At 35.1% G+C, this 12194-nt stretch overlaps 1 protein-coding gene across 4 annotated transcripts in view; it reads left to right on the plus strand.

Moving 5' to 3' along the window:
* Positions 1 to 12194, plus strand: part of ATG4C (autophagy related 4C cysteine peptidase) — an 87251-nt gene that overhangs the window by 50830 nt on the left and 24227 nt on the right. For all 4 annotated transcript variants that reach the window (XM_064282074.1, XM_064282073.1, XM_064282075.1 and 1 more), the window contains 3 exons: positions 4058 to 4194; positions 9876 to 9954; positions 10611 to 10687. In XM_064282074.1, the coding sequence (XP_064138144.1) occupies positions 4058 to 4194; positions 9876 to 9954; positions 10611 to 10687 (293 nt within the window). The remainder of the gene's footprint in view (positions 1 to 4057; positions 4195 to 9875; positions 9955 to 10610; positions 10688 to 12194) is intronic.

Consider the following 12194-nt stretch of genomic DNA (forward strand, 5'->3'; position numbering starts at 1 on the left):
TGAGGTAAATTATATTTTCTGCTGTCCTCAAACACTCCACCTAGATGTTCTGCAGGCACTTCAAATTTAATACATTTAAAACTAAATTTAACATTTCCCTCTACCCCACCCCTTTTTCTTCCTGTTTCTGCTTGACTAACAGAATCATGTGTGCATGCACATACAAGCTAGAACTCTCATTCTTTGCTCGTTTCTCATCTCTTATATCCTGTCAGTCACTAAAACTTACCAATAAATATTCTAAAAATGCTACTGTTCTCTACTCTCATTGTTTTAGACCCTTACCTCTAACTTGGATTTTGACTTGATTTCCCTGCCTGTATCTTTCCCCTTTCTAATCATGCCCCTTCTTTATTAGAAAACCTACGGCTGTCCATTAATCTCAAGTTATCTTAGCATATAGAGTACATGAAGTCCTTACAATTTAGCCTGACCTACATTTCCAGCATCTTCTCCAAACACTATCTTCCATGCCTGGTGAACTAAGATACTATCAATCTTTATGCCAATCCTTGAACATACTGTTATCATGTTTTCTCTATACCTTTGCACATGTTATTGCCTTAGTTTAGAATGTCCCTTACATCTCTTACTCTTGTTAATGCTTACTCATTCAAGAACAAGCTCAAATATTACACCTTTGGTAAAGCCTTTCCCAGCTCCCATCAGGCAGGATTAGTTTATTTCTCCTCTGTGCTCTGTAACATTTTGGAACTGTCTATATTTATATTAAATATTGCACTCGCCACCTTGCAGTTATCTGTTTCTCCCTGTAGCTCAAAGATCGTTAATGTAGTGGAAGTAGCAGAAGGATATCAGGATCGTATCATTGAGAATCACTGGTATAGTGAGCCTCTGATACAGAATTGGACTGAATCATAGCCTTTGAATATTGGAAGTCGAGGGGAAAAACCCCAAAACAGTTGAGACAGGGTCTCTTTGAAGGCAGGGTCTTATTTTCTTTTATACCCCCATTTTAGGTTCTTAGCGTTGCTGTAATGGAAATACCACAAGTGGGTAGTTTTAAAGAACAGAAATTTTCTCACAGTGTAGGAGGCTAGAAGTCTGAATTCAGGGCACTGGCTCTAGGAGAAGGCTCTCTCTTGTCTACTGTGGAGGACAATCTGTGTCTCAGCTTCTCTAGCCCTGGCATGCCTGGGTTCCTTGGTGATCTCCATGTGGCATCTATGTTTTATACCCGTTTGTGCTGTCTTGCTTTTATGCCTGATCTGCTCTTTTTATATCTCAAAAGTGATTAGGTGTAAGATGACAAACCCTGCGCTGATGTGGCCTTATTAACACAACAAAGAAAACTGTATTCCCAAATGGGATTACATCCACAGGTATAGGATTCCAACATGTATTTTGAGGGGACACAATTCAATCCATAATGTTCTCGTAGCATACTTAGCATGAGTCCCTGGGTGGTGTAAATGAATAATGCCCTCAACTGCTAACTGAAAAGTTGGAGGTTTAAGAATACCCAGAGGCGCCAGGAAGAAAGGCCTGGTGACCTAGTTCCAAAAAAATCAGCGATTGAAAACCCTATGGAGGACAGTTCCACTCTGACACACATGACATGGCCATGAGTTGGAATCAAATCGATGGCAACTGGTTAGCATACTTAGCAGAAACCCATTGCCGTGGAGTCGATTCTGACTCATAGTGACCCGATAGGACAAAGTAAAACTGCCTTATAGAGCTTCCAAGGAGTGGCTGGTGGGCTTGAACTGCCGGCTTTGTGGTTAGCAGCCGAGTTCTTAACCAGTGTGCCACCAGGGCTCCATACTTAGCGGAACACCGCAGTAAACAGCGAGGCCTCAACAAATGTGTATTGAATGAAGATGAAGGGCAAGTGCATTTAAAAAGGAAGAAGTTGTTGAATTTGCTGGTGGGAACATTATTAATAGTTTGTCTTTCTTTCGAGTATTTGATTCTAAAGGAAGTAAATGTCCCAGAAAGGAAAGCTCGTTTGATTACAGTATGTATTTGTTCAGAAAAGTAGAAGATAGGGGATAGTGATGTGTGTATTGCCTCAGAAAAGTGAGAGAATTTAAAGGTATATAATTAGAAGCTTTTATTGAGTAGCGTTGAGAAAGTGGGATGATAAAGTTGAAACAAATGGAAAGACCTATTGTGGTATTTTTGTACCTTTGTTTTAGACTGCCGTGGGAGATTGGAGAAGTGGGTGAATAGAAACATTTGATAGCTCATAATCTAAATTTGGAATTTAAATGTAAGAACTGAGGCAAAAGTGGGGGCATTTGTTAATCAGCTAAGGAGGAGGAGTGGAAAAGATTGGTTAAGATGATAGAGAGTGTGGGCGTTAAGTAAATTTTGAAGGATTTGTGTACATTTGCTTCCATCGAATCCCCCCATTTTCTCTTGAAGTATTCACCTCCATCTTTCCTTCAGAACTGCTGTTACCAAGGTCACCAGTAATTCTATCTTGCTTAATCCGGTCGTCAATTCTCAGACTTCACATCACACAATCTGTCAGCAGCCTTTGACACAGTTGACCACTTCCTTCTCCTTGAATCATTTTATTTACCTGTCCTCTAGAACATTACTCTTCAGGTTTTCCTTCTACCTCCTTGTCCACTACTTTGCTAGTTTTATCTTATCTCCCTAATCTCTAAAAAAAGGTTGGTGTGTTAGTGCTCAGCCTTTGGATCTCATCCTTTTTTCTTTGTATACTGATTTGAATCCACCTGATCTCATGGCATTAAAATACCATCTTGTACTAACCACACCCATTGAGTTGATTGTGACCCATGGCGAGTCGATCCTGACTCGTAGCGAGTTGATTTCCACTCATAGCGACCTATCTTATACTACCCACTGCCGTCAACCCCCAAATTTATAGGTCGAGCCTGGACCTCTCCCCAAACTCTAATCTTATATGTCCATAATTTCCCACTCAACCTCTCTACTTAGATATTTAATAGGCATTTCATATTTAGCATATCCAAAACTGAATTCCCAATCCTCCCTTTTAAACCTGCCTCTCTTACAGTCTTTCATATTGTTGTAAATAGCAGCTCTCTTACTCTATTTGCTTATACCAAAAACCTTCAAATACTTTCTTTCTGTCACATCCTACATTTAATCTATTAGAAAGGCCTTACTTTATCTTTACATAGATCTAGAGCCTGATCACTTCTTACCACCTCCGCATGACTGTCCCCTACCGTCTCAGTTACTACCTTTGTTCAGGCCACCATTGTCTCTTACTGGATTACTGCAATGGCTTTCTAATGGTTCTGTGTGCTTCGGTCCTTGCCTTCCTATGGTCTGTTATTACGACAGGAACTAGAATGTTAAAGGATAAGTCAGTCCTTTGCTACAAACTTCTTCATTGGCTTCTGGTCTCACTCAAGGTAGAAACTGAAGTCTTTACCGTGACCTGTAAGAGACCATTGATACTCTTCTGATTTGTCTTCTTTCTTCTCCAATCTGTAACCTTGTCTTCTAAACTCTTTTCCTACTACTTACCAACCTTGTTCACTTCCCTTCAGAAATACTGACCTCCTGTTCCTGGAACTGCTAGGTGTGTTTTCTGCCTCAGGGCATTTGTACTTGCTTATGTTTCTTTGTGGAATGCTCTTCTCCCAGATACCTGCGTTACTGGCTTTCTTTAAGTCTTTTCTCAAATGTCACCTTCTCCTAAGGCTTTCCCTGATCACCTTATTTTAAATTGCTGTCCTCAGTCTTTCCTTTCTTCCTTTGTTTTTCTGCAAAGCGCCCATCACCATCTGACATATTCTGTATTTTAATTACTTATTGTGTTGTCTCTTTCCCCCTATTAGAGCAGCATGCTGTGTGAGGGCAGGGATTTTCTCTGTTTTGTTCATTTCCGTAACCCCGATGCCTAGCATATAGTAGCATTTGTTGAGTGTGTAAGTGAGGTATTAATAACTTGTTTAGGCCTTGATAGAAATGTCAGAGATCACATGACTGGCTAGTGTGTATGGGGGGAAGGGGGAGGACTAGGATAAAAATATTTCTGTGAATCACTTATATGAAATTTAATACATATTCATTATGTTTTTCTCAGTTTACAATTCTGATGTAATTGATAAACAGTGTGCTTCCATGGCCTCTGATAACCCAGACAACAAAGCTGTTATTATTCTAGTTCCTGTTAGACTTGGTGGAGAAAGAACCAATGTCGACTACTTAGAGTTTGTAAAGGTATGAAATAAGAGATCAATCTTTTTTTTTTTTTAAATCCAGTACTAGCTAGTATGAAAAAAAAGGTTTGTAATCTTTTTTCTGTTAAATGGGTAGTGATGATCTTATAGTTGTAGATTGTAAAGTTTGACATTCAAGATTTTAAATTTCAGTATCACAAGACCAGGTGTGATTGAAGAGCGTGGCGTTCTGTGACAAAACGAACAGCCTTTTTACCTTTGGAGTTTATCAGGGAGACACACCTGCAGTCTTACCATAGTCTGAGATATAGTTACAGTTTCTGTTCTTATTTGTGATTTTTAAAAGCATGTACCTTTGTTCATTCATAAAATCCATCTTAAACTATCTCAAGGTAGTTGTTGAAACAATCTTGCTTTTCTATTATTGCTGTATTACCTGTTTTCTTAATTGTTTCTTCTGCTACCATGGTGTCAGTAAGATGTTACAATGATTATTTATATTGACAGAAATGATGACTGTGGTATGGTTGAGGCTGAAAAAAAATGCTCGTCGTCAGATGAAAGAAAAGAGGAATAAACACTGCATGGTATTTTTGAAAAACTGTGAAATTTAACTGTTTAAAAATACTAAATTTGTACTTCTTAATTTTTAAATTTTTACTAACCAAATATAATACATGCACATTATAAAAGAATGAAAAATATAAACAAGGAAAACATGAAGAAAATCCCACTACCCAGTTGGACATTTATGTAAACAGGATATATAATTTTCCTTCCAGATATTTTTCTTTCCATAAATATGTATATGCATGTAAGTATTTATTTTTAATGTTAAAAGTGAATCGTACAAAATACAGTAACTTTTTTTCCAACTGAATGCTTGGGCAGCATTTTTCTGCTTATGTAGATGTGTACATCAGCATTATCAGTGTCATTTTTAATATCCAGTTGGCATTTTATGGCTATACCATAGTAAATGTAACCAATCTTTATGAAACTTCATTGGACCTTTATGGGACTGTCCACCTAGTTTTTGCTAATATGTGATACTTAAATGAATTTCTTTTAACATTTATGTTGCATATTTATTAGAATATTTTCTTAAATACTTAGAAGTAGAATTTCCTTCCCAAAGAATGTGCCCATTTTAAAAACTTTGTTTACACATTGCTTAGTTGCCCTCTAGAAAGATTGTACCATTGTACCAGTGTACACACTTAGCAGCAGCATGTCTGTCTATCATGCTTTAACTTTTTGCCAATCTAAATGAAATACTTTTTTTTGGTTTAATTTCTTTGATTAGTAGGTTGAACAGTTTTTTGTCACATTATTTTTTAGTTATCTGTTAATGGTCTTTAGTCTATCTTCCAAGAGGTGAGATTTTTTAATATCGCTTTGTTTAAAGTGGGTGTTAGTTTTGTGTTTTGGTTGGAGAAGAGTTTAAATTTTATGTAGTCAGGTCAGTCCATTCCTTTATGGGTTCTGTGTTTAGAGCCATGCCTACAAAAATCTTACCTTAAGATTATATAATTGTTCACTATTTTTTTGTAGCTTTTTTGCAGTTTTATTTTTTCAACATATAAATACTTAATAGTTATGAAAAAATAGGGGAAGGGAGAACTGTGGGTCTTATTTTGTTTTCATATTAACTAGTTAAAATTTTGTTATGTATTAGTATACATAATTCTTTTTTTTTTGCCCCAAGAGAGCCTATCTAATTATGTTATCTTGTTTTGAGTACCAAGATGTTCTGTTATGATAAAACTTTTAACTTTTTAAATTCTTTGTTTCTGGTTAAGATCATAGTAGTTATAATATTTTTGTAGTTTTTATAAAGTTTCATTTTTTTAGGAGTTTATTTTCAAGGCCAAAGATGGCATTCCTTTTTGAATGGAGTACTATGAGATATAATAATCTGAAAAAATTTAGAACTGTCTTTGATAGTTCAGTAACAGTTTGTTTCCCAAATAAAGCATTAATCCCATTTCGTGGTCCCTATACATAAAACATAAATCCTCAGGCTAGATTGTGTTGATTCTAAAAATCTAGAGCAGTTGTTTTCAATACATGGTACATAGACGTCTTCTAGATGGTGTACTAGCTTTTCCTAATGAATATTGAAATTTTACAGGTACGTTTGTTACTAATAATTATAATATTGTCTCTGTAAACATATGAATGCCTTAGATAAAAGTGGGATTTTGATTTCTGACATGTGAATTCTTTAGTAGAGTTATTGGTTGAATGTGAGAAATGGTGAACCGCTTCTCTTAGAGAATCCATTGAGAGTTTTGGGACTTCTGGCATGTTGTTGCCTGTAGCAAGTTCTAAGCAAATCTGAACTGGATTCTCTCTGCCTTCGCTAGTACCAAGAGAAGATTGAAAATGACACATTTAGCCAAACCCCTATTCCTGGTAAATGGGCTACAGATAGCCTCATGGCATGTTTTATCTGACTGAGGGCTTTGCTAACCCAGTGCCATCGAGTTGATTCCGACTCTTAGCGACCCTATAAGAAAGAGTAGACCTGCCCCATAGAGTTTCCAAGGAGCACCTGGCGGATTCGAACTGCCTACCCTTTGGTTAGCAGCCGTAGCACTTAACCACTACACCACCAGGGCTTCTGAGGGCTTTGCTGTCTGATGGTAATTGATAATGCTTATCAGATGGCAAGGAGCCCTGGTTGCACAGTGGTTAAAGCACCTGATCGCTAACCAAAAGGTTGGCAGTTTGAACTCACCAGGCACTTCCGTAAAGATTTACAGCCTTGGAAACCGTATGGGACAGTTCTACTCTGTCCTATGGAGTTGCTATGAGTTGGAATCGACTCCACTGCACTGGGTCTTGTTTTTTATTAGATGGCAGAACTACCTAATGACTTTGAGTTATTTGTTGGAGCCTAAACCACAGTGAAACAAACCATGGTTAGCTGTTAAAGTGATCCTCAATAGCTAGCATATAGGAGTTAATAAATATTTATTAACTCTCATATTTGTTTAAAACTTTTAATACAAATTATCTCATTTGATCTTCACAATAGCTGGGATATAAATTGTCTTCCTTATAAAACAGAAGAGAGAGAAGTTAAGTGATAATGTTCGAGTTCAGATAGCAAACTGGTAGCAGAGACTAGAACTTTCTTGACTATTGTTTTTTGTGTTTTTCCATAAAATATGGACTTTTGAAAATGTAACATTTCTCTCAGTCTCTACATATTTACACTAGCATCCACTAAAATGAGAACACAGCGACTGTTGAGGCATTTTAATTTTTCAGTTATTGGATAAAAGTGGTTGAAACGGCTGAGTAAAGTAGGTTATTTGTTAAGTGTTATGCTCGGCCAGAGAGGGTAGTTGGGTTAAAAGCCAAAATGAAAGCTTATTAAGAGATATTCGCTTAGAAGTGAAAACTTAGTATGTCTGATAGACCTAAAAAAAAAAATTTTGTTCTTCCTTTTTTTTTTTTTGATGTCAACAGTTGTGTTTTTTTTTCTGCAAAACCAATGTGCATTATTGTGTCTAAAATTCACCATTCAATTCTGTTTTTCAAATTTATTATATCAAGGTAATTCAACACTGTTTTAGAGATGGTACATTCTGTGAGCAGAAAGAAATTTGGTGCTGTGCTTTACAAGCCCATACCACAGGAGTTTTATTTATTTATGTATCTATATTTAAGGACCTAGAATGAGGAAAATTCACTGTGTTCTTTTTCTTCAGCAAGACAAACTAGGACTTTCCTTTTTGACTGATTACTTCAGTCTTATTTATTGCTTCATGGAGGCAGTTCAATAAATTCTCACCACTAGATAACTGTGTAGAAGCTCTTTAAGGAATTTTAAAATGTTTCAAGTTTCCAAAGATACAGCATCTTATGTATAATGGAATTCTAGCTCCTAATCTGCTTGTGTTTATTATTAAATCTGTTTTAGTCTGTTGAAAAAGTAACACAGATGTCAAAAACCAAAGTCTTTCTTCCATTATTTGGAACCATTATTTTTCTGAGGAGAGCCAGTGATAATTCATATATATATATAATTTTTTTTTTTTTCTTATTTTTGAGGGACTTAGAACTTTCACTTCCTCGTAGGTCTTTAGGACATAAACAGGGAATTTTGACTGATCAGATTGCCTCAAGTTAAAGGAAGGTAGGTATTCTCTAGTTGTAGTAAGGATTTTTATTTAGGAGGAAAGCAGAAGAATTCTTAATGATAAGTAATTCTGTTACTATCCAGTGTTTATTATTTTTTGTACTTCATCTTAAGTTATTTTTTAGTTTGAAGATTTTACCTAATGTGTATTCTGTTTTATTTGATTTTTTTCAGTTGTAGCTCTCGTTCTCAAAAATTCTCTTGCTGTTTTCACAAGTCTGAAAAATATACAAGGTTGTTCTTCTGAGGGTCATTTATAACAGCGAGAACCTGGAAATGACCTTAATATTCATGATGGGGTCTTTATTAAGCAAGTTTTGGTGTTATCATAAAGTAGAATATTTTACAGCCATTAAATATCATGATATAGATCTATATTTATTAATATGAAAAGGTGTTCATGACACAGTAAGTGATAAAAGGCTACTATAACATGTGATATGATGCCACATATATAAAATTATATTCAGAAATATGTATGTGAATATATGAAATAAAGAGAAGGATGTTTCTCAAAATCTTAATGGTGATGTGGGATTTGGGGAAATTTTTACAGATTTCTATATTTTCTGTGTGTGTGTTACAATGACCACATGAAATTTTTAAGAAAATAATAAAACAAACTCTATGGTTTGATTACTTGTTAAAGGAAAAAAAGCATTTGTTTATAATCTTTAATTTTCACATCTATTAGGTTTCAAAATATTCAACTATTCTTTAATATTTTGGAGGGTAATACTATGTAATTTATCATTTTTACTGTTTTCTAACATAGTATGTTTTAAAATGAATGTAGGCACTATTGATCAAGCATTAATTGATTCCACTAGGGATGTTTTTAATTGACTCCACTGGTAACGCATTTTAAAAATGTATAGAATTGTTTGGCCCAGCTCAAATAGAGTTCTGCTTAGAATAGATGCTGAGGGGTATACTAAATAATTTATTGAGGTATCCAGTGATACTTTATGACTAGTAAAATAAGTTGCCTTTAAATACAGTAATATTATTATTGTATTTTTTATTTTCATTTCTCTTTATATTTATTCCCAGTGAAGTATCATAAAAATTTTGTCAAGTGAATACCATGTTGATTAGAAAAATGATTTTTGGTCTGGGATACTAAGACTCAAATTCAATGAAAATAGTAATAAGGCCCCAAAATTGTTTCTAGCATTTCAAAAAGCATAATGAACATATTACATTGATAACAATAAGGCCACATCATCTAAAAGACCAAGTGTTTTGGCTTTTGGCAGGAATTTTATTGCCTTTCGTGGTAACATTGGTTATTTCTGTGTTTGGCACAGCAGTTGCCTAATGTTTTTGAGATAACATGCTAATCAGAATATATTGATTTAGTGGTTGTCAGTTTTGAGAGATTTAAAAGTAAAGAAATGGGAAGACAAACAACGTGGTAAACAAGGATTTCAAAACAAATGTAATAGAAGTAGTAACTGGTGATGAAAAGTTGGAGAACAACTAACACTGGTAATATGAATTTGGTTGTTTTGGATAGTTACCATTTATCTATTGACTTCTAAATTTGAATTAATTTCTTTTGGCAGGGAATTTTAAGCCTTGAATATTGTGTGGGTATTATCGGTGGCAAACCTAAGCAGTCATATTACTTTGCTGGATTTCAAGGTTAGTGATTTGATGAAGTATTTCTTCATTGTTTTCTTTTAAAAGTCAGAAAGTTAATATGGGATCATTTTGAAACAGGATGATTAACTGGGCAAAATGAGTAACTTAGATATTCATCAGTCCTACCATAGCCACTCATTTGTCATTTGGTCCACAACATAATTGGATTCTGTAAAATGTATGTTTAATTTCTGTTATTACATAAACAAGGCATACTTTATTGGTTTCACTAAACTTCAAAAGACATTGCAGCTACATTGTGGCAGTTGCTATTTACATACTTTTTACCAGTTTTAGTGGTGCTAGTTGATAATAAAATGGCAAGCAATATGTTCTTCCTGTCAGGCTAAAGTAATGCAATACGTTTTTCATATGCAAACTGTAGAGTATAATTGTGTGTTTGTGAAAGTAATTTTATCACCAAAAATTAAATGACAGTCTCATCACTTTATAAAAAATTCTGCTTATACAAGCATATTTGATTATGCAAAAGTTAATCTGTCCTGTGCAAACCTATGTTTCAGTCAGCGAATACCAGTCTGGCAAGCTGTTACTCCTAGATTTTTTTTTCAGCTGTTCTACATAGAAATTGGATTGTAAGCAGTGTAATAATAAGGTGTTTTTTGAATTACTTGTCTTCTGTTTTGTCCTTGTAGATGACAGTTTGATTTACATGGATCCTCATTACTGCCAATCTTTTGTAGATGTCAGCATAAAGGATTTCCCTCTTGAGGTACTATGGAAAAAGAGCTGGTACTGTTTTTTTACCGTATGAAGCAAACTCTAATTTTAAAGATGCCATGGGTAGCTATGCTTTCATGATATTACAAGTTAATAGTCAATATTATGCTGATTTATAAAACCATAATCAACAAAATGGTGAAAGGTTAAACACTTTGTTGCTGAATTTTAATTTATGATATACTTTCCACTTCATTTATCTTTGTCTCTAACTTGTTAGATACCCTAGCCCCCAAAATAAATGATCAAGCCTTCAAGTAATTTTGTGGAAAACATAGTGGAACAGTACTGAAAAATTTAAAATGTTAGGCTTTTTTTTTTTTTTTCTTTTTTAAAGAAAGAAAAAAAGAGAAGGTGATAGAGCTGAGTTAGAATGGCAAAGTGACTTAAGGAGACTGACTATCTGCTAAATTATTTTGCTTTAAGTACAGTAAGTTAATCTTAGCCTCTACTTAAGAATTTTTTAAGTACTCAGCTGGGTTTCTAATAATTGTTTTGGCTTTGATTTCTTAACCTGTTCTTTTCTTCTGTGTAGGTCATTTTGTGATTTTATTTAGAAAATTTTGAGAGTCCATATGTAAGACATGTAATTATCACAAGGTTTGGGTTCTAGTTTTCTCAGATGATGTTTTTACTGACTGCTTTAAAATATAATTTTTAATCGTGTGAGTGGCATGGATTCCTAATTCTGGAGAGCTTTCTAAGTTGAAAATGTGGCTTATCCTTCGTTTTAGTAACAGCTTGCTCCCAACCCCAGTTGCTGTGGAGTTGATTCCGACAGTGGCAGCCCGTGTGTATCAGAGTGGAACTGTGTTCCATAGGGTTTTCCATGACTGATTTTTTGGAACTAGATTGCCACACCTTTCTTCCAAGGTGCCTCTAGGTAGGCTCAAGCCTCTAACCTTTTGGTTAACAGTTTGCATTACCGAAGGATCCCTAAAAGCTTGTTAGCTAATATTAGTACCTAATTATATTTAGGGAGTTGTTGTTAGGTGCCATCGAGTTGGCTTTGCTGAAGATCATTCAAAAGTGGCTGCAGCAGTATATTGACAGGGAACTGCCAGAACTTCAGGCTGGATTCAGAAGAGGACGTGGAACCAGGAATATCATTGCTGATGTCAAATGGATCTTGGCTGAAAGCAGAGAATACCAGAAAGATGTTTACCTGTGTTTTGACTATGAAGAGGCATTCGACTGTGTGGATCATAACAAATTATGGATAATATTGTGAAGAATGGGAATTCCAGAACACTTAATTGTGCTCATGAGTAACATGTACATAAATCAAGAGGCATTGTTCGGACAAAACAAGGATGTACCTCGTGGTTTAAAGTTAGGAAGGGTGTGTATCAGGGTTGTATCCTTTTACCATACTTTTTCAATTGGGCAAACCTGCTGAAAAAGACATCTTTAAAGTGTTGAAAAGCAAAAGTGTCACCTTGAAGACTAAGGTGCACCTGACCCACGCCATGGTATTTTCAATAGCATCATATGCATGT

This window comes from Loxodonta africana, chromosome 3, assembly GCF_030014295.1.
Source record: "Loxodonta africana isolate mLoxAfr1 chromosome 3, mLoxAfr1.hap2, whole genome shotgun sequence".
NCBI classification, from domain to species: Eukaryota; Metazoa; Chordata; class Mammalia; order Proboscidea; family Elephantidae; genus Loxodonta; species Loxodonta africana.